This window comes from Podarcis muralis, chromosome 7 (assembly GCF_964188315.1).
Source record: "Podarcis muralis chromosome 7, rPodMur119.hap1.1, whole genome shotgun sequence".
Lineage (NCBI taxonomy): Eukaryota > Metazoa > Chordata > Lepidosauria > Squamata > Lacertidae > Podarcis > Podarcis muralis.
The window spans coordinates 68,072,448-68,093,891 of record NC_135661.1 but is presented as its reverse complement, the minus strand read 5'-3'; the positions used below and the strand labels follow the sequence as shown (position 1 = coordinate 68,093,891).

The 21,444-nt window shown below is 48.9% G+C and overlaps 1 protein-coding gene and 1 long non-coding RNA gene across 6 annotated transcripts in view; one reads left to right on the top strand and one right to left on the bottom strand.

The window, feature by feature from the left end:
- Window positions 1-441: 441 nt before the first annotated feature.
- LOC144328454 (uncharacterized) lies at window positions 442-10,080 on the bottom strand. Its single transcript, XR_013393725.1, has 3 exons — window positions 10,007-10,080; window positions 1,039-1,202; window positions 442-913 (listed from the first exon to the last, which is right to left on the bottom strand). It is a non-coding gene; the product is annotated as an uncharacterized LOC144328454 (long non-coding RNA).
- Window positions 9,957-21,444, top strand: part of LOC114601479 (mitochondrial peptide methionine sulfoxide reductase-like) — a 42,542-nt gene continuing 31,054 nt past the window's right edge. The window contains exons 1-2 of one of the 5 annotated variants that reach the window (XM_028738653.2): window positions 9,988-10,130; window positions 17,073-17,346. Coding sequence is in view for 4 of the 5 variants with exons in the window: in XM_028738651.2 (XP_028594484.2) it covers window positions 17,535-17,676 (142 nt within the window). In the remaining variant the exon portion in view is untranslated. Of the gene's footprint in view, window positions 10,131-17,072; window positions 17,347-17,530; window positions 17,677-21,444 lie in introns of those variants that run through there. The other 4 variants (XM_077932007.1, XM_028738648.2, XM_028738651.2 and 1 more) reach the window with 4 other exon arrangements.

Sequence of the window (21,444 nt, the reverse complement as noted above, 5' to 3'; positions counted from 1 at the left end):
AGATGAGTGCCGCAACCCCAGAGTCGGCCACGACTGGACCTAAGGGTCAGCGGCCCCTTCACCTTTACCTAGTCCACTGGCCGCTGTCACTTGGATAAGGAAAGAGGAGAAAACAGCTGATCACCTGTCTTTTTCATCTTCTAAGATCTTGAATTCAGGTCATGCTGATGTTAAGCCTGGAAGACACACTAAAGGATATGGATCAATGCTAGGCTGGGTCAATCAACATTGGGGAAGGGCTTCAGCTCATGTGGTAGAGCAGGCATAGGCAGACTCGGCCCTCCAGATGTTTTGAGACTATAATTCCCATCATCCCTGACCACTGGTCCTGTTAGCTAGGGATGATGGGAGTTGTAGTCCCAAAACATCTGGAGGGCCGAGTTTGCCTATGCGTGTGGTAGAGCATCTGCTTTGCATGCAGAACGTCCCTGGTTCTTTTTCCTTTTTTGAAATAATTTTTATTTGATTTTACAAGTGTAGAATTACAACAATACAAAATACATATCCATACTTAGAGATTTCTCTGAATCTCCAGACTTCCCACCCTCTGTAGGTCCTTTTGTCAACCTTTTGAACTGCATATTATTTCATAATCTATGTTTTATATCTCTCCATATTCATGATATTTGCTACATTACAAGTGTTATTAAAATCCTGCTAATGTTTTCATCAGCTTACAGTGGTCTCCTAAACAAATTATATTTTTTCCCCATTCTTTTTTGAAGTTTTTCTTGTTTCCTGAGCTTTCAGGTCAGTTTTGCCATTTTGGCATACTCCAACAGCTTGGTTTGCCATTCCTCTCTGGTAGGGACTTGGTCTTCTTTCCTTCTCTGGGCTAGTAGCATCAGTGCAGCTGTAGTTGCATACATAAAAAGTCTTTTCTGCTCCTCTGGGATATCGGTACCTACAATTCCTAATAAAAAAGTTTCTGGTTTTTTAAAATACAGGTTATTTTAAACATTTTTAAAAATTCATTATATATCATCTCCCAGAATGCTTTTATTTCCTTACACGACCACCACATATGGTTAAAGGTACCTTCTTTCTCTTTACATTTCCAGCAGGTATTTGTACTTCAGAAGATCCCTGGCATCTCCATGTAGGGCTGGGAATATCCTCTGCCTGAACTCCTGGAAAGCCATTGACAGCCAGTGTAGACATTACTGATGGTCTGACTCATTGTAAGGCATATCCCTATGTTTCTAGGTACAAAAGGCAGCAGAATGTGGGACTGAGGTGGCATAGTGGGCTGGGCCAATGCAAATGGAGGAGGTGCCGTTTTTGAACACTCCTTCATGTAAAAATTTACTGCAAGTAGAATATGAGTCCATGAAGGAGAAGGGTTCTAGTTCTGTCCTCCCCCTGCTGTGCTAGGTTTCTATAGAACTATTTCTGTTTTTACATAGGGACACATTTGTATGCTTCACACCCACCCACCCACCCACTCCACTGGTCATTGGTACAGCACCACTAGCTTCTCAGGGGTCCCCCACCTCATTCTTCCAGTCGTAAGTGTAATCTGGTGGGTATGGTGCAAAAACACAGCCATGCACTTGAGCAGGTCAGCCAGAGCTTGGTTCACCTCTGGATTTCAGCTGTGTCCCGGGTGATTGGTTTTTCAGTGGGCTCCAGTCCTCTTGGTACCATGCTGCCCCCTCCCCTATGAGCCACAGAACCAGAATTTAGCATGTAAAACAAGCAGAGGCCAATTTTATCTTCCCCCAGGCCCCTCTGTGAATGAAGTGAGAGGTGAGCACCTACTAGGAATGGGCCTTTTCAGTGATGGCACCCTGTTTATGGAATGCCCTCCCCAGCAGTGGCGGAGCTTCAGGTTCAGGCACCGGGGGGGGGGCAGAGAGCAGGCAGGGGGGGCTGGCACACCACCCACAGGGGCGTGGTGGATGTCCTGGGGGCGTGGCACGTCGACCACAGGGGCGTGGCACACAGCCTACGGGTGTGTGGCGCCCAGCACTGGCAGGGGTAGCCACGATGGCACTCCACCAGGATCATGCTGTCGGGGGCGGTGCGCTCCCCCCCACTCCTCTTCCTCCACCACTGCTCCCCAGAGACGCTCACCTGGCAACAGGAAACCTGTGGCCCTGCAGCCGTTCCTGGACTGCAACTCCCATCATCCCTGACCATTGGCTATGCTGGCTGGGGCAGACGGGAGCTAGAGTCCAAGAATATCTGGAGGTTTGCCAGGTTCCCCACCTCTGGCTTACACTATGATCTTTAAGCTGCCAGCTTGAGGACCTTCTGGTTCTCCCAGGTTCTTTGCAGCACAATCCCACCCAGCTCTTCAGTTTCTGCACCAAGTTCCCCCTTGCTGGGATTTATGCTGCTTTTATTTGTTACAGTTGCTGTGCTTTATGCTTATTTTAGTTGTGCTCTGCTTTGCCAGGCTTTTGTTGGTTTCATAATTTATCTTGATTTTAGAGGTTTTTATTGAGAACTGTATTTTATTCCTTACAGAAACCGCCCAGAGCACTTAGGTGGATGGGCGGCATAAAGATGAAACGAATGAATGAATTGGTTTCATTTATACAGGTAGGAGGCTCCTTTTGCCACTGGATGACACATAATTGGGATTGCCTTCCCCCATAATTTTCTTTTTTCATCTCATCTCGCCTGTTTATTTGTATGTGGTTTCCCCATGAGATTGTGCCCAAAGTGGCCCACAACAACTCACATAAACAGCAACAACTAAAAAACATGAGAAACAATTACAAATCATAATATAAATAAATGCGCACACACAAAAACCAATCCATGCAACATTTTGAAAAACAATGCAGGTAAATTACCGTAATTCAACAGCCAGTGGTTCTCAACCTGTGGGTCCCCAGGTGTTGTTGGACTACAACTCCCATCATCCCTGAGCTCTGGCCTTGCTAGCTAGGGGTGATGGGAATTGTAGTTCAACAACATCTGGGGACCCACAGGTTGAGAAAGGCTGGTAGACTAAACCAGTGTTTCCCAACCGGTGTTCCGCGGCACACCAGTGTGCCGTGAGACCTTGCCTGGTGTGCCGTGGGAGGGAGGCGGGAGAGGCGGGGCGGCGGCGGCATCTCCTGCTGGATGCAAATCCAAACATGGCGGGCGCCTCCCTCGCTCCTTTGTAGGCGGACCATCGAGAGAGAAAGAAAAGGAGGCGAAAGAGCGAGAGAAGGCGCCTGCGCGGAAAGAGGAGCGAGCAGTGCGCCTGCGCGCCGCGGCGCCCGAGATCGCTTCTCCCCACCGCCCCTTGCTGCAAAAGAGGTCCGGGGGCAGCGGGAAGCACAGCGCTTCTTCCCCGCTGCCCCCGGACCTCTTTTGAAGCAAGGGGCTGCGGGGAGATCGCTTCTCCCGGTGCTCCGAAGCGGGGCGGGGGGGCGGGAACCTGCAGCGCGGAGCGCGGGGCGCCCTTTGGAGGACGCCCCATGCTTCGTGCAGCTGTCCGCAAGCCTTGGGCGCCTGGGGGAACTCCCCCCCCGGCGCGCAAGGCTTGCGGGCGGCAGCCTGCAGCGCAGAGCGCGGGGCGCCCTTTGGAAGACGCCCCGTACTTCGCGCAGCTGTCCGCAAGCCTTGGGCGCCTGGGGGAACTCCCCCCCCCGGCGCGCAAGGCTTGCGGGCGGCAGCCTGCAGCGCGGAGCGCGGGGCGCCCTTTGGAGGACGCCCCATGCTTCGTGCAGCTGTCCGCAAGCCTTGGGCGCCTGGGGGAACTCCCCCCCCGGCGCGCAAGGCTTGCGGGCGGCAGCCTGCAGCGCGGAGCGCGGGGCGCCCTTTGGAGGACGCCCCGTGCTTCGCGCAGCTGTCCGCAAGCCTTGGGTGCCTGGGGGAACTCCCCCCCGGCGCGCAAGGCTTGCGGGCGGCAGCCTGCAGCGCGGAGCGCGGGGCGCCCTTTGGAGGACGCCCCGTGCTTCGCGCAGCTGTCCGCAAGCCTTGGGCGCCTGGGGGAACTCCCCCCCGCGTGCACGGCTTGCGGGCGGCAGCCAGCAGCGCGGAGCACGGGGCGCCCTCCGTAGGAGGCTGCGGAGGGTGGCGCGGAGCTGCCCGCGCTCCAGGGCTTCTTGCAGCTCCGCGCCACCCCCGGATCCCGGTGCGAAGCCGCGCGGGGCTGCGGAGGGTGGCACGGAGCTGCCTGCGCTCCAGGGCTTCTTGCAGCTCCGCGCCACCCCCCGGATCCCGGCGCAAAGCCGCGCGGGGCTGCGGAGGGTGGTGCGGAGCTGCCTGCGCTCCAGGGCTTCTTGCAGCTCCGCGCCACCCCCCGGATCCCGGCGCGAAGCCGCACGGGGCTCTGGAGGGTAGCACAGAGCTGCCTGCATCCCGAAGCCTGGTGCGCGCTGAAGAGCGCCCCCGGGCTTCACGCACCTCTCCGCAAGCCTGGGGAGACCAGTGTGGCTCCCTAGGCTTGCGGATATCAGGCTGTTCTGGGGGCTGGGGTCGGGGGAAGCTTGGGCTTCCCCCGCGCCTGCCCCGTGCCTGGGGAGGGGAAAATTTTTTTTTTCTTTATTCTCCCCCCAAAAAATTAGGTGCGTCTTATGGGGCGGTGCGTCCTATGGGGCGAAAAATATGGTAGTCAATATAGGCACAGAGTTAAATTTTTTAACATTTTCTAATGGTGGTGTGCCTCGAGATTTTTTTCATGAAACAAGTGTGCCTTTGCCCAAAAAAGGTTGGGAAACACTGGACTAAACAACATTGTATAAAGCAATAGAAAAGAGCAAGCCTAGTTTTTAAACTTAGCACAGGACAAATGACTGCATACCCACTATATGTTTAAGGCACACACCCTGCTTGGGAACCATATTCTGCTCTTCACAAAACAACAAATTATTATTTCTACCCTGCCCATCTGGCTGGGTTTCCCCAGCCACTCTGGGCGGCTCCCAACAGCATTAAAAGCACAATAAAATATCAAACATTAAAAACTTCCCTAAACAGGGCTGCCTTCAGATGTCTTCTAAAAGTCAGGTAGTTGTTTATTTCCTTGACATCTGGTGGGAGGGCATTCCACAGGGCGGGTGCCACTACCGAGAAGGCCCTCTGCCTGGTTCCCTGCAACCTCACTTCTCACAATGAGGGAACCACCAGAAGGCCCTCGGCGCTGGACCTCAGTATCCGGGCTGAACAATGGGGGTGGAGACGATCCTTCAGGTATACTGGGCTGAGGCTGTTTAGGGCTTTAAAGGTCAGCACCAACACTTTGAATTGTGCTCGGAAACATACTGGGAGCCAATGTAGGTCTTTCAGGACCGGTGTTATGTGGTCTTTGCGGCCACTCCCAGTCACCAGTCTAGCTGCTGCATTCTGGATTAGCTGCAGTTTCCAAGTCACCTTCAATGGTAGTCCCACGTAGAGCGCATTGCAGTAGTCCAAGCTGGAGATAACTAGAGTATGCACCAGTCTGGCAAGACAGTCCATGGGCACAATTCCCAGCACCCATAACAAGCAACAGTACCCAGGATTCCTTGTGGGGAGGGGACATATATTTTAAATGTTTGATAGGTACATAGCCCAAGTGTTTGTGGGGAACATTGGAAGCTGCCTTATACTGAGTCAGACCGTTGGTCCATCTAGTAATGTCTACACTAACTGGCAACAGCTTTCTGGGATTTCAGGCAGGGAATCTTTCCCAACCCCACCGGAGATGGCGGGGATTGAACCTGGGAAGTTCTGCATGCAAAGCGGATGCTCTCCCATTGAGCTATAGCTGGGGGATTTTGGATTGTGCTGGTGATGAAGCTCACATTAGCCTCCCATCCTTACTGTCACTTATATTGCTTTCCACAGCATGCTTTTCTTCCCAAAAGCCAGCCCAGGAGGACGGGCATGCAGTTCTTAGGCAGTTCTCCATACAAACATTGGCAAGTCTGAATTCTACTTAGCATCAGGGAGGATTTCATTAAGTGGTTTGAGGGCCTTCTCTGCACCTAATCTGCCGTGCAGATGGATGGGCAATGGACCAGCAGGAGCTGGAGCTCCAAGGCCTGAGCACATCTGATCTTGAATGAGAGCCTTGTGCAGACTGCAGAGTAAAGCTCAAATCTGGAGCCCTGTGTGGATATTCACTGTTTCCACGAAGGGGTGGATGTCACAGACCCTCCAAGTGTCTCTATTTTCCAGAGGCAGTCCCAAATTTACAGAAGCCATCACGGTTTCTGATTTGAACCCATTTTCCCTTAAGATGTCCCTATTTTCACCGGAGAAATGTTGGAGGGTATGGAGTTATGCAATCTCCAAGCCAAGGAGATAAGTAACTATACATCCTTTAGAAGACACCTGAAGAGAGCCCTGTATAGGGAAGTTTTTATGTTCAATGTTTTATTATGTTTCTATATATGATGGAAGCCACCCAGAGTGGCTGGGGCGACCCAGTCAGATGGGCGGGGTATTATTATTTTTATTATTCTTATTAAAAAGGACTCATATTCCTATTTTCATAGCAGAAATGGGGGGTTGAGGTATGATGCCATGGCCCAAAAGGAAACGAAGGAAGCAAGGAGGAAAACAAAGGGCTGAAGTCAGAGCTACAATTCCCAGAGCGGTTTAACAGACATTCCCACTTCCCATGGGAATTCTGGGAATTGTGCAGCTCTGTGATGGGGGAAAGGGTCTCCTAACATGTCTCTGCACCTTTAACAAGCCACACTTCCTGGGATCCTTTGGGGCAAGAAGCCATGGCTGTTGAAAATACCGTATTTTTTGCTCTATAAGACTCACTTTTCCCCTCCTAAATAGTAAGGGGAAATGTGTGTGCGTCTTATGGAACGAATGCAGGCTGCGCAGCTATCCCAGAAGCCAGAACAGCAAGAGGGATTGCTGCTTTCACTGCGCAGCGATCCCTCTTGCTGTTCTGGCTTCTGAGATTCAGAATATATTTTTTCTTGTTTTCCTCCTTCAAAAACTAGGTGCGTCTTGTGGACTGGTGCGTCTTATAGAGCGAAAAATACGGTAGTTTAATACTGCTTTAAATGTATAGTGCAGATGGGCGCCTAAGAAGAAGGAAGCTGCTGATTGTAAATAAGAAGGCAGGCAGGTGGGACAGACTGAAGCTGGTGATTTCACCCTCAAGGATCAGCCTCAGCTACTGCCCTGAGCTCTTTCCCTGCAGCCTGGGTGGAAATTACAATAAGGAATTGCATCCTCCTCTGGATGGCTTTTTGCTCAGCCTGGCTGTGTTCAATGGTTGTGGCTTTTTGGCTCTTCATTACAGCTCAGGCTTCTCCCTCCTCCAGATTTCACTCTTTCTCATCTCCTTTCCGCACAAAAAAGGAGACTTAAATCAAAACAAAGGAGTTACGAGCACAATTAGCAGAGCAAATGGAAGTGAGGGAGAAGAAAGCAAGAGAGCTGTGAAGTAGGGGGTGTCTCCCCCTTTCTCTCTCCACTGGCAAGAGTGTTATTAGGCACTCACAAAGATTCCTTATTAAATGCCTTTTGACATCAAGTAGGAAATTATAGGACGTGTGCATTCATTCACTCACTCAGGTGACAATTGAGCCCTGGCTGCTACACTCAGGGAGGGGGGGGGGCGTGGGGGGAGGATAATAAAGGAGATACTGGAAGAAAAGCAAAAGACAGCAGGTTTATAAATCATGTTTCCAAAGCTTTTTCCCTCCATCGAGCAACAATACCTCTTAGATCCGAAACAAGAGATGGAAATGAGAAAAGCCGATGGTGGCTTAAGCACAACACTGCATCTCTGTATTTATTTAATCCTTTCCAACATCAGATGCTGCCTTATGCATGGGGCTGCCCTTGAAGACTGTTCAGAAATATCGGTTGGTTCGGCCCTATTATCTGGGGCTACACACACACCATATATTCCAAGCACATGACTTCATGCAATCCTGGGAACTGCAGTTCACCCAACGCAGAGTTACACTTCCCAGCACTCTTCACAAAACAACAGGGTCCAAGATTCTTTGGGTCCAAGTCATGTGCTTTAACTGCATAGGGCATAGGTGCCAACTCCCTGGGTGCCCGAGCACCCATAAGAGTCCCCATGAAGTGACCAGGCACCCATAAATTTTGGTGCCAGGGCCATTCACCCTGGGCACACACAGTTGTGGGGCCAGTTGGCACCCCTGGTATGGGGTATGAGCAGCAAGAGACTTGCTGATCCAGTTCTATTTGGCCTGTGTCAAAGGAGCTTCACTGGCTTCCAGTGCATCTCTGGGAGCTATCTGAGGTGTTCCTTATAATCTCACAAACCCAAAGCCACAAGGGAGGGGCATCCATTTCCCCTTTCCATTTAAAAAAGGTGATCAGGGAGAGACAATGCAAGAGAAAGTCTACCTCCACCTGCCACCCAACTCCAGCAATGGAATGTTCTCTCCACTGAGGCCTGCCTAACATCTTTTCAGCTCCAAGTTAAGACCTTTGTCTTTTCCAAGGCATCTGGTGGATTGTGACAGTTTAACATGGCTCAGATACCACTGATCATTTTACTGGTGCTACCACTGTGATTCTGATGCTGTTGTTCATTAGTGTATTGATTATTGCTATTTTCTGTAATGTTATTCTGTTTGTAAGCTGCCTATAGACTATTTTTGTATTAGCTAAAAAACAAAATAGGGACACGGGTGGCACTGTGGGTTAAACCACAGAGCCTAGGGCTTGCTGATCAGAAGGTCGGTGGTTCGAATCCCTGCGACGGGGTACATCTTATGGTCAATGGAACTATAGCAACACCCAGCATCTTCTTCTGCATTGCATTCATAATCTAAAACAAAGGGGCTGTGGCTCAGTGGCAGAGCATCTGATTTTGCATGCAGAAGGTCCCAGGTACAAACCCTGCCTGCTCCATGTAGGACTGGGAGAGATTCCATGCCTGAAACCCTTGAGAGCTACTCCCTATGAATTTAGACATTACTAAGCTAGAGGAATAGGGACGCGGGTGGCGCTGTGGGTTAAAGCCTAGGAGTTGCCGATCAGAAGGTCGGCGATTCAAATCCCTGAGACAGGGTGAGCTCCCATTGCTCGGTCCCTGCTCCTGCCAACCTAGCAGTTCGAAAGCACAAAGTGCAAGTAGATAAATAGGTACCGCTCCGGCGGGAAGGTAAACGGCGTTTCCGTGCGCTGCTCTGGTTCGCCAGAAGCGGCTTAGTCATGCTGGCCACATGACCCGGAAGCTGTATGCCGGCTCCCTCGGCCAATAAAGCGAGATGAGCACCGCAACCTCAGAGTCAGTCACGACTGGACCTAATGGTCAGGGGTCCCTTTACCTTTACTAAAAAAACAAAATAATAATCATCATCATCATCTGTTTGGGACCTGGGCACTTGAAATAGCTAACCTTAAAAAAGAATTATCTGCTGCCCCATGATTTTAATTGATCAATGAACCAACTAAACCCTGCAGCCTTTATTGTTATGTTGTGCTTTTTTCGGACACTGCCTACAGATTTTAAAACATTTAGCCTCGTAGAAGCTCTTTTAAATATAAGACTCCATCTTAGCACTATTCGTACATTTAAAGCAGTGTCACACCACTTTAAATAGATGTGGCTTCCCCCACAGAATCCGGTTTGTTAATGGTGTTGAGTTTTGTGAGAAGAGCCCCTGTTCCTCTATAGCTGCCAGTTAAACCAATTCGGAGAATGGAATCTCGGGGCGGGGGGGGGGGGGGACCGGACAGCAGCCTTAGTAAACTACACTTCCCAGGATTCCATGGGGAGCGGGGGAGCCCTGACTTTTAAAGTGGTATGACACTGCATTAAATGTACAGTGCGGACGTGACCAGAATTAGTAAACATATGGTGTGTGTGCGTAAATATTTCAAACGGTGAGGCGAGGGGGGTCAACGAAAGGCAGAAAAGTAGGTAGCGAGTGGGCTCCTGACGACTAAAGCACCGATTATGGGATGGAGGAGGGTGGATCTCCCAACAGCCCACCCCGCCCCTTGCGCCGCTTGAAGCTTCATCAGCCCCACCCACCAGTTTACGTCACACTTCCCGCCCCTTGGCCCCGCCCACCTCTTGTCCCGTGCCTGAGACATTGAAAAGTGGAAGCTGGCTACTTACTTGCATGCATGTGGGTAGCGGTGGGGCGCCCCGTTGTTGAACTGCGACGCCATGCCTGGTCCTGTACGGATGCCCTCTCGGGAAGAGGCTCTGCTAGGCAGATCTGAGGCAATCGTAGTGTCAGGTACGGGAAGAGGGAGACCCACGCGTGTCCCTGTATTTTCGTGGGGTGGGTGCAGCCGAGGTGGGAGGGGGCTTAAGAAATCCCCACCCACCATGATCAGCTATGCTTTCTGCCCTTTACCCGCCCAAGTCTATCTCACAAGGCACAAGCGCCTTCCTGCTAGGAAAAAAAGGGAACGCCAGTCAGTTAAGGCAGGGAAGCTCCCCGTGGGGTTTGCTCCCGCGTAGACCTGCACGGGACCGGCAGAGAAGAGCAAGGAGGAAGGCATCCAACGCCGTATAGCTCAAGAGGATCGTTAGATCCCAGGTCCTGAGTGCGGAGATTGCAGGAGGGATCCTGCGCGCGCACACGCGCGCACTCCCGTGAGAAGTTTTGAGCCTCCAGGAGCTCTTGGAATGTGCGTTGTTTTGTGGTTTGCAAATTGGCTCTGACGCATGACGCTCCCGGGGCAGAGAAGTCGGGAGCTGGGATTTGCACCCCAAAATAAGTTACGGGCGTGCAAGCTTCCGCTCGTTATCCAAGCTGCTCACGTGTCTGTGTGGAATAAGGGGCTGGGTTCATGGGCTTAGCCAAGGGATGGCAGGGAGGGGCAGCTGCCCCCCATCAATAAAAATATATAGCAAACGGAGGTTCTGCCCCCCCTAACAAGAGGCCTGCCCCCACAACAAAAGGCCTGTGCCCCCTAACAAAAATCCTGGCTATGCCCATGGCTTTGTGTTGAGAGTCTGTGGTTCTTCCCAAATGGTGGATCTAGGAGAGAGTGTGGGGGACCCTCCTCCTTATCCAGGCTTACTACAGTGGTACCTCGGGTTACATACACTTCAGGTTACATATGCTTCAGGTTACATACACTTCAGGTTACAGACTCTGCTAACCCAGAAATAGTGCTTCAGGTTAAAAACTTTGCTTCAGGATGAGAACAGAAATTGTGCTGTGGCGGCGTGGTAGCAGCAGGAAGCCCCATTAGCTAAAGTGGTGCTTCAGGTAAAGAACAGTTTCAGGTTAAACACGGATCTCCGGAACGAATTAAGTACTTAACCTGAGCTACCACTGTATTGTCCTTTGCATGTTACCTGCAAAACTGAACTTTTGGGTGGAGGTGAATAATATGAGATGTAGAAGACTTCTTCCTATAAAAAACTGATGAGTCAATGTGGTGTAGAGAATGTCTCACAGGTCACATTAGTGCCATCATACATTTGAGCACATGACTCCCCCCAATGAATCCTGGGAGCTGTCATTTATGGTACTCCCCAGAGAACAGTTCCCAGAACTTTGAACAACCCAAAGGTTCCCAGGGTTATTTAGGGGAAGTCCAATGCTATACAGTGGATGTGACCTCAGACTATGGCTGTGGAGAACCCAGGTCCAGATCCCTGTGCCAAGCCATGAAAAGCTCACTGGATGACTTTGGGACAACATACCTTACAGGGTTGTTGTGATATTAACACTGAGAACTGTGCATGCTGTGTTGATCTCCCTGGTGGAAGTGGGACAGGAATGTAAAGCAGTGTAATAAAGTGATTTTTGACAGGAAAAGTGCAAAGGCTGAAGTCCAAGGGAGACTGCATGCTTGACCTCATTGCTTCCTGAAGCTCACACAGTCTAAAGTTCTAGTTTGTGCATGCAGTAGATAAGATTGTAAAGCCTCCTTGTCTGTTCCATTTCTAATTAGCACTAAGGAGCTGCCTGGTTAAATGTTTCCCCATTTGGCAAAGAAGGGGTCGTACACATTCAAAACAGTATCAGGGAGAAGGCTAAGCTAGAACTCCTCACCCTGATTAGTTTGGATCCCTAATTTATTATTTATACCCCGCCCATCTGGCTGGGTTTCCCCAGCCACTCTGGCCAGCTTCCAACAAAATATTAAAATACAGTAATGCATCAAACATTAAAAGCTTCCCTAAACAGGGCTGCCTTCAGATGTCTTCTAAAAGTCTGGTAGTTGTTCTTCTCTTTGACATCTGGTGGGAGGGCCTTCCACAGGGCGGGTGCCACAACCGAGAAGGCCCTCTGCCTGGTTCCCTGTAACTTGGCTTCTCACAGTGAGGGAACCGCCTGAAGGCCCTCAGAGCTGGACCTCAGTGTCCAGGCAGAACAATGGGGGTGGAGACGCTCCTTCAGGTATACCAGACCAAGGCCAAGCAGGACATGAATGTGAAAGCCCTCTCTCACTGTTGTTCTCCAGCAACTGGGACTCAAGAGGGATATACCACCTCCGATCCAGGATTTGGTATGATGAGCCATTGTGATGAGCGCCCACCAATATAACCTTGCGGTCCATGAATTTGTCTAATCCTCTTTGGAAGCCTTCCAAGTTGGTGGACATCACTACATTTTGAGAGGGCAAATTCCATCATTGAACTATGGCACTGTGCGAAAAGGTGCTTTCTTTTCTCTGTCCTGAATTTTCAGCTTCATGGGATGATCCTGAATTCTAGTACAGTGGTACCTCGGGTTACATACGCTTCAGGTTACATACGCTTCAGGTTACAGACTCCACTAACCCAGAAATAGTACCTCGGGTTAAGAACTTTGCTTCAGGATGAGAACAGAAATTGTGCTCCGGCGGCGCAGCAGCAGCAGGAGGCCCCATTAGCTAAAGTGGTACCTCAGGTTAAGAACAGTTTCAGGTTAAGAACGGACCTCCGGAACAAATTAAGTACTTAACCCGAGGTACCACTGTATTAGGAGAGGGGAGGGGAGAAACCACTCTCTTTCCACTTTCACTACACCAGGCACATTAGTTTTACAGTGGTACCTCGGGTTACAGACACTTCAAGTTACAGACGCTTCAGGTTACAGACTCCGCAAACCCGAAAGTAGTACCTCAGGTTAAGAACTTTGCTTCAGGATGAGAACAGAAATCACACAGCGGCAGCAGGAGGCCCCATTAGCTAAAGTGGTACCTCAGGTTAAGAACAGTTTCAGGTTAAGAACGGACCTCCAGAATGAATTAAGTTCTTAACCCGAGGTACCACTGTATATGCCTCGGCCATGCCCCTCTTCCTCACCCTTTTTCTAAGCTAAAAATCCCAAACCTTGTCACTGTTCCTATATGGTGAGCAGCAGGGAGATTGTGGCACAACAGTGAACCCCCCCCCCCCATTCATGGTGATTTTTATTTGTATATTATATTTGTATTATAGATTATAATTCTATTAATTAAGTAGGGGAACGGCCACAGCTCAGTGATAGAGCATCTTCTTCACATGCAGAAGGCCTCAGGATCAATCCCCAGCAGGACTGGGACTGCCCCCTGCGTGAAACCCTGGAGTGCTGCTGCCAGTCAGAGCGGACAATATGCAGCTAGATGGACCGGTGATCTGATTCTGTATGAGGCAGCTTCCAGTGCTCTTAATATTTTCATAGCCTTCATTAGCACCGTGATTGAGCAACATGCTCAAGAACTGTGTGTGAAAGTAATGCTATTATGAGCTGGACAGGGTGAGTTGGACATGTGCTCTCAGTAGAGGAAAAGCTCTGAGCTACATTCAGATCCTGAAGGTCCAACTGAGTTCTTCTTACAAGCAATAAAAGAAAATAATGACTTGACCATCATTTGATGCCCTTTGCATTTCAGATAAGCTCTGTTGATCACCTGGAGATGGCGTGAGCATGTTTTATGCTCGCTCCATAACTTGTGTTATCTATTATTATTATTATTATTATTATTATTATTCTACTTTGTGCTGGAATGAATGGGTGGGTGGTTATATGCATTAGGGTGGGGGGAACTGCTTGCTGATTTCCCAGCTGCTCTTCCCAAGAGAGTGTCATCCCTGTTTACATTCTGAACATGTGCCAAGGGCCTGTGCTATGGAATGATACTGATTGGGGATGGGGTATACTGCACTCTCCATGGCAACAGATAAGTGTTGCTAGGAGACAGCGGAGGAATAAAAGGCTGGGAGGGATGCCCAGCAGCCTTCGTACCCCTCCTCCTCCTCGTCTTCCACTCTCTCTCCCCAAAGTGTCTTTTGGAACAAGATTATTCCTGAAACGTGGAGACTGTCATTGCAACCATCACATGGTAGCGCAAGGCGGTGGAGGAGCTGGGAGCATCTGAAGACCAGGTTTCTTTCTTTGCACATCTACCCTGCAATAATGTCAGTCGCCATTAACCCCTGTAGTCTTGCTTGGTACAAAGGCACTTGTATGACCTTCTGCCATGTCTGTAAGAAATGAAAAGGTGCTCACCAGTGGTGGGGCATCTTGCTTAGGATCACAGTAAGCTGCCTTCTGCTGAGTCCCATTGTCTACACAGGCTGGCAGTGACTTTCCAAAATTTGAGGCCTAGAGTCTCTTTCCATCACAACCCGAAGATGTTGGGGACTGAACTGGGCACCTTCTATAAGCTGAGCAGATGCACACTTAAAGCACCCCTTAATATTTTTTGTTGGAAATTGTAGTTTATCCTTTACAGAGCTACAATTCCCAGTGCTCTTGAAGACTACAGTTCCTATGATTCTTTAAATGTATGATGTGTATGCAGCCTAAGTATTTGCATGGGAACTTTCGAAGCTGCCTAACCCTGAGTCAGACCATTGGTTCCTCTAGCGTAAAGGGACCCCTGACTATTAGGTCCAGTCGTGACCGACTCTGGGGTTGCGGCGCTCATCTCGCTTTATTGGCCGAGGGAGCCAGCGTGCAGCTTCCGGGTCATGTGGCCAGCATGACTAAGCCGCTTCTGGCGAACCAGAGCAGCACACGGAAATGCCGTTTACCTTCCCACTGGAGCGGTACCTATTTATCTACTTGCACTTTGTGCTTTTGAACTGCTAGGTTGGCAGGAGCTGGGACCAAGCAACGGGAGCTCACCGCGTCTCGAGGATTTGAACCGCCGACCTTCTGATCGGCAACTCCTAGGCTCTGTGGTTTAACCCACAGCGCCACCCGTGTCCCTATTCCTCTAGCTTAGTAATGTCTAAATTGACTGGTAGTAGCTCTCAAGGGTTTCAGGTCCCAGTCCTACATGGAGCAGGCAGGGTTTGTACCTGGGACCTTCTGCATGCAAAATTAGATACTCTGCCACTGAGCCACAGCCCCTTTGTTTTAGATTATGAATGCAATGCAGAAGAAGATGCTGGGTGTTGCTATAGTTCCGTTGACCATAAGATGTACCCTACTGAATTGGAATGGAGGTCCATCCAGCCCACCGTGGCAAGTTAGATTATTCTGTGCTTTGCAATGGAGAAGATTCCCAGCTTTAGTTCCTGGCATCTATAGATAGGGCTGGAAAAGACCTTCAGTCTGGACCGCTGATCACTCACAGTTTGGCTCTGCCTCACCTTGAACTGCCCAAGTCAGAAGGGGAAGGTGGAAGATGAGGGTCTGCAGAGTGGATGTTTGCCGAGCGCAAGGGGCATGGTGGTGAATTCAAGAGCCTTGCTGAGGATGTACGTATTACCAGATTCAGAACTCTGGAGACTGATGGAAGAGGATGCTGGTGAAGGCACAACAAAGCAGGCTTGGGAAGGGTTGTAGCTCAGTGGCAAAGCATGTACCTTGCATTCTGAAGCTTCCTTGCTCAACACTTAGTGGGAGCTTAGGCATGTTCACACAGAAGCTGGACCCAGGGTGGTCACTGAGCCTTGTTCCAGGTAAATGTGCCTATGATTGCAGCCGCCAGTTTTTTGTTGCAGCTGACTAACACAGTTGACTCTCTGGAACTCATAATCTTGAAACAGCACCGGTCCTCTTTCTACTCAGTTTGCCCCCTCGACAGTGCAAGAAGATCTTGGATCACATCTCAGCTGAACTGGTTGCAGATCAACTTGGCTCCTCAGTCAGGTTTTTTCTTGCAAAAGGTCCAGGTTTTTTAAAAGAATAACAACTTCTCCCTATTCTGGTTACTCCCCTGTTTCTTAGAAAACCAAACCAAACTGATACTTTACTCTCAAGCAAGTCATGGAGCGTTTTGTTTCATATGCTTACTCCTAGACTTTGGAACTCCCTCCCTAAAGAAGGTGGGCTGGATCCCTCCTTGCTGCCCTTCTGATGGCAGGTGAAGACTTTTTTGTTTCCACAGGCTTTGAGGAACTGACTGCTTTTAATGACAGGGCTGGTGCTGTAGTGTTATCATTGTAACCATCCATATGGTTTTAGATCCTAGATATTCAGCAGGTTCCCTCTGTGCCAACTTTTAAATGCCTTCCTTCTCTATTCCGCCAGGCCTATGCAGGATAATACATCTCCCACAATAGTTGGCTTGTTTGTTTTTTTCTTTTTTCTAAAAAAAACCCCAAAACTTTTTATGATATTGTTTGGCTTTCAGTTTTTGCATTGTTGCAAACCGCTTTGATACCCCCCCCCCCCGATACAGCGGTATTTAAATGAATAAATAAATAAAGCAAGCTTTAATTCTACCAATGTTTAATTGTGTGTGTTTTTTAAATGATTGGTCCCCCCCCCCCACTGTATTTTGAGTTGTTCTAATTTTTACCTTCAGGTCCCGTATGGGAAAAAGGCGGGGTATAAAAAAACACACAAATAAACAAATACTTTATATTTCCTTCTGTTCTCCTGGGTACAAAACTTTGCAGCAGTGCCAAGCAAAACAGTGCTACTAGTCTGGGAGAGATTCATATCAGGTACTTAGAGCAAGCAAGGTATGAATTTGTTATTGAAGTAGCCGCCAGGGATCAGGAACGATGGGAGTTATATTCCATCTAGAGGGCCACAAGTTCCTGACCTCTGCCTTAGGAAGAACTATTAGAAGCTTGGTGTTTTGGCTCCTTGGCTAATCCAGATCTCTTCTTCGGTGTGTGTTGTCTGGACACACAAAACACGCGTGCGCATCCTGCCGCAGAACTGGCATGTTGAATGTAAATTTGCTCATTGTCTCCCCTTCTCCTCCTGCCTTTACCGAGTTGTTCTTTCTCTCTCCTCCCTTTCTCTTTCTCTCGCTTTCTCTTGGTCCCATGATGCTTTGCACCTCAGCAAGCTGATGCCATATAAAAAGAGTGGCTGTTTTCCTGCCCGTTCTTCTGATGGCAGAAGGGGGGAAGCAACCCTGGCACCATTTGGAGGCGAAAGTTGCCAGGCTTCCGACAAGGTCCTCCTTGTCTTGTATTCTCTGGCTTTCTTTATCTCCCTCCCACCCCTTTCCCTGACACCCAGAACCTCTTGTGGATAGAGGGCACGAGGCGGGCACCCACAGGAGTCCAGGGCGGGTACTGGCCTGAAGGAATTGGGGGACCGTGCGCCAGAGGAGGTAAGCTTCTTTGCTTCTGCTCTGTTCTTTTCTTTATCTCTGTGGGTGTTTTTAAATAAATAAACTAGTTGCTGTGAATGTTTGGATCTGCCTACTTTTTTTTTTTTTGGCTAGCTTTCTGGGTTCCGCCAGGCAGGCGTAGAGCGAAAAGGGGGGGTTGAGGGTGGCATAGAACCACTACAGTTGGGATGAAGGTTGGCAGGGAAGCCGTGAGACAGAGGGAGAGAGAGAATAAAGCTGGCACGGGCTGGAGGTCTGCCAAGGATGCTTGGCAGAGATGCCATGGAAGACTGGGGCAGCCTGGACGCGGCGACGTTGTATGGATGGGAGGTGAGGAAGAAATGGTGAAACGCAGAAAGGCAGAGAATAGGGATTGCAGGCTACTGAATTGGACATTTTCTTGTGTCTACATTTTAATTTTTTATTTATTTTGGAGGGGGATCCATTTCATATTTGATATTCTTTCTCGTGGAGGCTGTTGGTTGGCTCGTTCTGTTTTGCAATATATTTTCAGGCGGAGAGGGGGGGTTGCGTTTAGGGAATGTGGCAGTTCCTATGCTGATTGAATTGAATCTGGGCCAAGGAAATTATGTAGCCTGCTTGTTCCCGCTCGGAAAAGGGAGTGAGAGTGAGAGAGAAAAGCAGAGAGACAGGGAGGAGTTGGCTGGGAGCTGCCGAGCTGCCTGGCCACTTTGGCAGCCAAAACATCGAGCCGATCCAAGCGGGCCTCCGTGCCTTTGGACTCCTCCTTGGGTTATCTGCTATCTCCCCTTTTGTGGCTCCCCTGCATGGCCCCAGCTTGTTGGGCTCCTGAATGGGCAGCGTCCGGAGTCTGTGGCAGGTAGCTCGGGACAGGTAGGAAAATCGAGGACCAACTCACACATGATGGGTCTCTACCATTTCTTTTTGTTCTGCATGCCAGATGGTTGGGTATATGATTGTGGGCTGGGCTGGCTGAGTCCTAGGAACATATGATGCTGCCTTGTACAGAGTCAGAATCTTGGTCCCTTCTAGCTCTATATTGCTTACACGGACTGGCAGCACCACTCTCCAGTGTTTCAGATCGTGTTCTTCCCAACCCTACTTGGAGATGCCAGGGATCGAACCGGGGACCTTCAGCTTGCAAAGCAGGTTTTCCACAACCCTTCCCAAGCCGGCTTTGTTATTTCTCGACTGGCATCCATTATTCTCCTGATTTCTGTATTTGGCATTGCATTATCCTCTCCATGGCCCTTTTCCTGGGCAAATTCCACCTTGCAGATCCCTGATTTCCCAACCTTTCCCATTTGCTTTGTGCACTCTGAGGTTTAGGGACAGTGGAGGCAGCACCACAGACATGGCTGCATCTTTTCGGGTTTTGGATTGCCAGTGCAATGCACTGCAAAGCATATCAGGTGGGTGTGGTCCAGAAAGCCAGAGATAAAACGGGGAAATAGCTCTCTGCTAGAGGGCAGCTTGGGTTGGCTGGAATTCTCCCAATGCAGACATGTGTTAAGGAGAACGTTAGAAAGAGAAGAGAACCACAGACCTTCCCTCAGCTCTTCTTTACATGTTAACACAGTGTTGATTTATTATATATAGCTGCCACCTGGCTTGTAGAGGCTGGGATGCTTTGAAATGCTAATTTCTCTTTCACCAAGTAAGGATTTAAGGAAGCTGGGCAGGCTATCTTTTTGGATGAGCCTTACCTTTCTGTGACAACGCTGATTTCCTGGTGCCTTTCTTGCCTCTGGAAAATCATGCTTCCCAGTTGTCTCTTTAAAATTTCTCCTTTACAATGAATTCCCGCATGCTGGAGGCCTCGTTTTTTGAGGTTTCAGCCTGCTTGTTTAGGTTTCTGGAAAATTAAATGGGTAGGTAAGGGAGCAAATTCATGTGAACTCTTTAATATTCACGTATGTAACTGCACATGCATTAACTCAAGGCATGGGTGGCGAACCAGCTATCTATATGTCAATGGACTCCAGCTCTGATCAGCTCCAGCTCCTGTGGCCAAGGGGTCAGGGATAATGGGCTCTGGAGTCCAGCAACATCTGGAGGGCCACAGATCTCATATCTCTGCATGAAGGCATCATTGTCCCACCTTGTACAGCAGGCTATTTCACTCTGCAGCTGGTGAGTTTCCTTTTGAAGTGGGGGTGTGCTGTGGCTTTGCAATGTACACGTAGCCAAAAGGGAGTGCAGACAGTTCCTTTGTTGTTGTTGTTTTTTAAAAAAATGGTATGACTAGACCAGGATGTAGCTCAATTGAGACTTTCTTAGCTGTCCAAACACACAATGGCAAGGCAGCAGTTTCCTACAGAGGCACACAGTGAACTCTTGTATTGCCCCTCGTTTTGGTACTCAGTTCATTTTGTTTGGTCGTTTCAGCCATTTGTTTTGTGATTCACGCATAGAAACCACATATGTCCTTGCTCACATTTCTTTTTGCCATTTCTTTTTTGTGCCTTTTTTTATTTAACCCCTGCCGGCAGTGGCAGCAGCTAGGCTGATCAGGGAGGCAGGAGGGTGCCTGCTTCTTGCAGCCACTGCTGTATTTACCCAGAATCCCCTGTGCTATGACGTTGGCACGGGAGGGGGGGAATTGTGGCAGGTGGCGACCACTTTTGATGGACGGGGGGAGACCACTTTATTTACCTACAGTGCCTGGAATGGCACAGATGATGAGAAGCCTCCCCCTTTGCTGCCAGAGCAGGTGAGCTCTCCTACCTCCAACCGACATGAATGAAAGCGATGAAAAGAATATCCATTCATTCCCCAATGCATTTGCTTCGGAACGAATGATAGACTGAAACTGATTATCCCTATTCATTGATTTCAAATATGCTTCCTCCCTTCCCCCCAGTTTTCTTTTCATATCCCAGTCCATTCAGTTCCATTCTGATATTTAATATACTTTTAAAATTAATAAAGCTTTTAAGCACAGTTTGCTGACACACTGCTTCAAAAGCCACTGCAGGTCAGTCTTAACATTGTGTGATCTTTTCTATAATACATAGTATTTGTTATTAGAATTGTTCTTTGGGAATTTGGGAGGGAAACACTATTTTATTTGTTACAGTTGGCATACTCTTATTTTATTATTCCTCCAAGGAGCTCAATGTGGTATGCATACTTCTCCTCCCTTCATTAAGCCCCACAACAGCCCTGTGAGGTAGGTGAGACTAGGAGATAGTGACTGGCCCAAGTTGACCCAGTGAGCTTCCTGGCTGAGGGCAGATTTGAACCCTGGCCTCCCAGGTCTTAGTCTGCCACTCTTAACTGTTATACCACACTGTATCGCTTAATATTTTACTATATAAGCCGGCTTGGATGAATTTTTATTAGGAAAGGAAGCATGCAGATTTTTAGTTATGTAGTAACATTTAAATATTAGCTTTCCTCCAGGGACATTAAAGCAGCCGCTGTGGCCCTCTCCCCATTTTGTCCTCTATAAGCAACCCTGTGAGATAGGTTAATGATTGGCCTCAATTTCACCCAGTGAACTTCATGGCTGAGTGAAAAAAGCTCAGAATGTGCTGTTGGGCAAAGGTTCTTAACTTCTTGAGAATTGTGTGTTGTATTGTGTGTGTTTAAAGAGTCCCATTTCTAGTGTTCTACAGCTGTGAAGATTTGCAAAGCTTGGCGGGTGGGCTTCAGTCTCCTCCAGCAGGTCTCAAAACCCCCGTGACTCAAAATCAAAATAAATAGTGCAAAAATAAGAGAAATCATGCATATTTTGCACTGATGTTTCTCAATCCACATCTCTTCCCTGACTACAATGTTTGGTGTTGTTCAGAATGACCACATTGCATGTGTGAAAGGTGAGCATTGCATGGACACACAGCCTTCTCCTGTCTTTTTGGCTCCTGGAGTCATGGCTGTTATTAAGTGTAAAATTCTGTAAAACAGTTCCTATGGTAATTTTTTTTTTTTACCTGATAACATGGGTGTATGAATTCCATGGACTCTGCTAATTTCATCCAATAGTTGTTTAAAAGTAGTGATGTAAGAAGACAGAGTTTTCCCTTCTATCCTATATTCATCACATGCAGTCCTGTTCCTGTTCCTTTTCCATTTCATCTTCCACCAAAACCTGCTGTGGCAACATTACAATTA